General features: G+C 36.8%; 1 protein-coding gene across 1 annotated transcript in view; it reads left to right on the forward strand.

Annotated features, from left to right (window-relative positions):
• Positions 1–1,651, forward strand: part of LOC144967836 (uncharacterized) — a 4,092-nt gene extending 2,441 nt beyond the window's left edge. Inside the window, exon 3 of the mRNA XM_078905513.1 lies at positions 503–1,651. Coding sequence (XP_078761639.1) covers positions 503–1,500 — 998 coding nt within the window. The 3' untranslated portion in view covers positions 1,501–1,651. The remainder of the gene's footprint in view (positions 1–502) is intronic.
• Positions 1,652–6,604: the final 4,953 nt, after the last annotated feature.

Raw genomic sequence — 6,604 nt, forward strand, 5'->3', positions numbered from 1 at the left:
TGAAACACACATCCGCTATCGCTTGGAAAGGATGCTTCCTTTATTATGAACTGCCTCTATATTGATACTATTCCAATGGAATTTTGATTTTACAAAGTCAAGTTATAAAAAATACTCCATCAAAATCGTTATCATCGTTTATTCCGAAAAGTCCGACATCCGATCAGAATAGAATAAGTCCAATACGATCTTTGGAACTGGAGCCCATCCTGAATTCATGCACAATGCCAATTGTTTGCTTGACTTGGATAGGACGCTAGCCAATTACAATACCTCCCGCTAGATCTTACCCTTACAGACTTAGCTACCCAATCACTGCTGGCTGGACATGGGATTCAGGGGGAAACATCACGGCTAAACCTAGGAACTATATTAGTCCTGTTGCACGTGAGACATGTCTCTACCTACTGAGTATCGGGATAACTTTATTGAAATTCATATATTTTTAAAATCCATTTATTCAAATATCTATTTATCTCTTATTTCTCTTTTTGTCAAACAGATTCTATGGACTTAGTGGGTTCGTTCACTGCAGAAGAAGGAGGAGACATTAAGTCGATGAACTGTGAAAAGAATCCAGGGCATGAGGGTTTCATTCCTGTCACAAAATTCAAATTAGACGACATTCCGGATGAATATCGGATTGTTGAGAAATTGAATTCTATTCTATTGTGGGCTGAACTAACAGTGAAGATAAAAGTGAAATATGTAAGTCTGGATAGACCAGAAACATTTCAGGGCACGAAGGCAAAGTTTCCAAATTTCAAATTCCGAGGGAGTCTACGTAAGGTGACCTATGGTTCAGGATATATTTTTTCGATTACTCCAGGCGAGGATCTTGAAGATCTTGACAAATCCGAAAAAGCCGAATGTCTTTGTCTTCTTTGTCAACAATCGGATGAGCCACTAAGTAGTCAGAGTTGGTATTTTACTGTCATCACATCCATTCATGTGATTTATGATTCCTCTGAAGCAAAGAGATCAATTATTGAGTGCTTTTATGATTCGGATGAAACTCGTTCTGAGAAAGCAAGATATTTGTATGGAGTAAAAATGTATCCGCAAGTCGAGCGAGACAGAGAAAAAATGGCATTTGTTATTTGCGTGACGCATGATAGAGAATTAGCGGAGACGTTGCAGGCTCTGATAAAACAACGACACGACTCTGTGATTTGGAATGATTCCTCTTTAAAGGGGCCTGCTGTTTTGATATCCCATCCTCACGGGTGCAGTAAAACGATAACCATGGGTCAAGTCCTTCATTTAACAGTTCCTACAGGTGACGAGTACTCCATAAATAATCCAATTCTGTTCGAGGATGAGACAGAATGCATATTGCCTTACAGGTCTTTGTCAGAGGTTCCGATGATGGACTTTGTTCAAGCTCATGGGCAGGATCTTCATGATTCTGAAAAGTCTGAACAAATCATTGACGATGACTCTACTGGAAACCTCAATCCCAAAATATGGCGGAGCTATCAAATCAAACCAACCTTTTAACTCTCGAGGAATGTTCTACGCAGACCAGTGGAATGAATTCTTTGCACACGTTACAGACTTCCACTGCATCCAGTGTTTGTAGTGATCCCATACCCGTAACCGGTAACCAATCATGTTCTTCAGTTCTTGCAAATCTTCCTGGTGATTCAACGTCTATTTGTTCAAACCCTGATATTCATCAAAAATCCAAACGAGACATGTCGAATTCGATTCCTTCATTAGGTGACAACGAAACTGCTAATCTAGACGACAAACAATTAATAGAAGCTAGAGCATCTAATTTGGAAAGAGTTGATGACAGCAATCTACAAGATGGCGCCGACTCTTTTTCTGTATATTACGTCGATGAACCGTTGGATGAAGAAACCACATTATCAGTTCCAGACCCTGACCATCTCATATCGTTACTTCTCCCGCCACAAATGACATTTACTCTCCCGGATGGTGCCGAATTCGCTAGACGATACAACAATATGAAAGCTTTATTCCATCTTCCTCCCGGAACAAAATTTCATCTGTCTGATGGCAAAGAAGTGTATTTGCCGCAAGAGGCACAATTCTATTCCAACAGAGCTTCAATACAAACTGGGTATATGAGTTACACAGTGGATTCGTGTCCCTCGAGTAGCGGTGGGTGCATGTTACTCGATGGGGGCAACACATTTGCCCATACTTTTCCTCACGCTGGTTCTGCTTCAGAGAAAGTGAGTCTCTGTGGCCTTCGGTGCTATCCTATACTGCCATCCGCTATTTGAGTAAAGATGGCGCTGTTGTTAGTCTTTCTTTCATCCCACTCCCCACTAGTTGTCTTATTTCATTTTTATTTAATTAAACAATAAATGTCTTGCATTATTTTGTTGCATTTTCAAATTTTCAAGGAAAGTTAAAAGATTTAGTGAATATTAGTGGTACTTTTATCATTTTCCAATTGTCTTATTTTTTATTAATAAATGTATTTATTTAATTAATGTATTTATTGATATATTTTATCAGTTGTTTATTTATTTATTTATTTATTTTAGTTGTGGAATGTAAATACATTGTTTCTTTTTGTGATACAAAAATGTCAGAGATATTAGAGATTAATGATAGTGGGTTCAAATCTTTTTATCCTCTGTGAGGACTATTAGATCAAAGAAAAGGAAATATATATATATAGATTTCCTTTTCTTTGATCTAATAGTCCTCACAGAGGATAAAAAGATTTGAACCCACTATCATATATATATTGTGTGTGTGTGTGTGTTTGGGACAGGCAGAATAATAATAATATTGATCATGATAATGATGGTGGACACAATTGATACCAATAATGATTATGGTAAGAATTATTATGACGACGAAGACGTCGATGATGATGATGATGATGATGATGATGATGATGATGATGATGATGATGATGATGATGATAATGGTGATGATGATGATGATAATGCTGATGATGATGATGATGATGATGATGATGATGATGATGATGATGATGATAATGCTGATGATGATGATGATGATGATGATGATGATGATGATGATGATGATAATGGTGATGATGATGATGATGATGATGATGAATGTGATGATGATGATGATGATGATGATGATGATGATGATGATGATGATGATGATGATGATGATGATGATGATGATGATGATGATGATATGATGTGATGATGATGATGATGATTGATGATGATGATGTGATGATGTATGATGTTGTTGATGATGATGATGATGATTATGATGATGATGATGATTATGATGATGATGATGATGATGATGATGATGATGATGATGTTGATGATGATGGTGATGATGATAAGGATGATGACGGCGATGATAATAGTCACTTTATCTATGCGTATCAGTTTAAACGAAAAAGCAAACATGATGATATTAACGTTATGGAATGATATTAATAAGGCTATTTATTCTATGACGGTTTAAAATGAAAATGTCAACCTTTTTGAATTGCCAATTTTGTGGATGCCATTATACCGCTCCGTTTTTATTAAAGTATCTCAATATTATTACCATTCATTTCTACCATCGACTCACTAAAATATTACAACACAAATCTTTTTCATCAGTATCATTAGCTTGTTCTTCTCGTTTCATTTTGCCCTCATACCCATCTCATCAAATCAGGGCGACAGAGGTGACAAGGGGAACTACCCAAAGTTAATTTTTCCATTTCTAGATTAACGGAGTTATGTCCCATCTCTAACCCAGCGATTTCCCGATCTCTCGACCTTCGGGACTTTCGATTGTTGGAATGAATTGGGAAGTCAATCCCAGCATGTGTCAGTTATGAATCTTTATGGAAATTAATCTCTCAATCTTCCGATGTTTATGGAATATTGGAATCGGGGCGCCGAGCTTCTTCTCCCGTGCTGTACTTACTCCCTATGACAAACTGTTGGTTTTTGTGTTGGCGATGGTAGATAATATAAAACTAAAACTATCGATGTTGTGTTGTTATTTGTTATTGGCTGACTGATCCACGAGTCGATTGCGTAGTGGCATCTTACCCGCCTTGTAATCGGATGTCGCAGATTCTAATCTTGATGGAAACACTTTCGTTTGTTTTTTGTTTTTTTGTTTATTTGTTTGTTTGGTTGGTTGGTTACTTGCTCGACCATTTGTTGTGTTCTGGTGGCTCTGCTTCATAAAATAGTGCAATGACATTATAAAAGGAAGAAGTCATCTGACATGGGAAGAAACATTTCTAGTTGAATGTACGAAGAAAACGATTTCGATTGATTCTTACTTTTCAAGTAAACCACAAAACTGTGCATTTGTGTTTGTGCGTGTGTGTGTGTGTATATGTGTGTGTGTGTGTGTGTGTTTTGTTTGTTATTTTTTGTGTTTTTTAATTGGTTTTTTTCATTGGGGGTGGGGGGGGGGGGGGGGGTAGTTTTTTGGTTATTTGTTTTGTTTTATTTGTAAAAATTTTGTTTGCATGCTTTGTGCTTTTATATTTTTTGTTTTCAAAATGTTGGCAACAATAACATACTTTCTTGGCTCGACAAAAGCAAAGCGGATGATGAAGTATACATCTTGAAATATAGGACTGAGATGGCCAAGTGTAAAAAGCATTGCATTTACACCAGGGAGACCCGGGCTGAAGCAATTCTGTCAGCATCTTGTTTTTTATTCCTTGAGCAAGATACTTCGTGGCACTGGCCTGTGGTTGTCACCTGGGTTATCTTTGTTTGTAACTTAAAGCATATTCTCGAGTATTTGACGTCACTTGAGTTTTGTAGAAGTGATTAACTCAATCCTAGAGATTTTTATACCTTTCATAATTGGAAAAAATGTTTTTAAAAATGATCATGTCCATAGTTAGTTTTATTCAACTATCATTAACATGCAAAATAAAAACATAAGCTTTGATACTACGCCTATAATTTGTCTCAGAAAAATGTAATAAATAGGCATGGGGTAAAAGTAACCCGGGTAAACTACGGATATAGTCGGTGTTAGAGTTGAGTGAGTTAGGAGTATCTTAACTTTGTGGTTTTGTGGTTAGGTTTCTGACCTGGTTTGAGTTCCGTTGTTGGCGGCTCGAAATTGAGTTCATGAAAAAAAAGTAAAAAAAAAACCAAAAAACCCTCAACAAAACTTGAGCTTTTATATAGCGCAATATCCACTAAACGTGCTCAAAGCGCTTTACAAGGGTTGCCTGGGTTACAGCAACTCTTAACATGCAGGACGTGACATGACGAGTGTTAGGCAATATTACAATTTTTTTCGGACAGAGACAACGCTGTTAACGGCCAGGTACTCATTTTACACCTGAGTAGCCCTATGGTGAGAGAATGTGAGTAAAGAGCCTTCTCCAAGGACTCAACTATGCGCCGAGCATGAAAAAGGCGCTTTACTACGACTGTCTCCCCCTACCATCGTGTTAAATGATTGCCTTGCCGGTAATAGCGATGTCTGTCTCTATAATAATGTATAAGCGCCATTTGGGCGTCATGTCTCGCTTAAATTGTTAAGTGTTGCTGTTGGTTTAGGATCAAATGTAAAGTGCCTTGAGCACATTCAGTGGATATTGGGCTATAAAGAATCTGGTTGTTTTCTTTTTTAACTTCTGTAAATGTCAAGCAATAGAGATAGATAGATTGATGGATGATGATAGATAGATGATAGATAGATAGATAGATATAGATAGATAGATAGATAGATAGATATGATAGATAATAGATATGATAGATAGATAGATGATGATGATGATAGATAGATAGATAGATTGATAGAAGATAGATAGATAGTAGATAGATAGATATATAGATAGATGATAGATAGATGATGATGGATAGATAGATAGTAATAGATAGATAGATAGATAAAGTAATAGATGATAGTAGATGATGATAGAGTAGATAGATAGATAGATAGATAGATAGATAGATAGATAATAGATAGATAGATAGAGATAGATAGATAGATATAGTAGATGAGATAGATGAAGTAGATAGATAGATAGATAGATAGATAGATAGATAGATAGATAGATAGATAGATAGATAGATAGATAATAGATAGATGATAGATGATAGATGATAGATAGATAGATAGATAGATAGATAGATGAGATAGATAGATAGATAGATGAGATAGATAGATAGATAGATAGATAGATAGATAGATAGATAGAAGAAGATAGTAGAAGTGATGAAGAGAGAGATAGAAGTAGAGTAGAGATAGAAGTAGTAGATGATAGGATATAGTGGGTGAGTGATGGGTGGTGTGAGGAGGTGGGGTTGGAGGTTTGGGGGGGGGGGGTGGAGTAGATGAGGAATAAAAGGGGAGGTGGGGGGAGAGAAAGCAGAAACAATTATAGATGAACACCAGTGACAAGAGGAAACAGTCAAAAACATCACTTACACATACCTACTAAGTAATGAAAGTCTTGCAAAAACACAAGAAAACAGGATCTCCCAACATCTCAGATAAATTACCAAACAGCAAGAAAAACAAGGGAGGAATCAACACAAGTCAAAATAAATTAGTTGGATTATCTCCCTTTGTTTTGTTCCGCTTCTGGCTCGCCCTGGCAGCAGACGGCAGACCAAGATGGAGTACATGGCGGACGGACACCGCG

The sequence above is a fragment of the Berghia stephanieae genome, chromosome 3, assembly GCF_034508935.2.
Source record: "Berghia stephanieae isolate SIO BIC M18660-M18661 chromosome 3, UCSD_Bste_1.3, whole genome shotgun sequence".
Taxonomy (NCBI): Eukaryota; Metazoa; Mollusca; class Gastropoda; order Nudibranchia; family Aeolidiidae; genus Berghia; species Berghia stephanieae.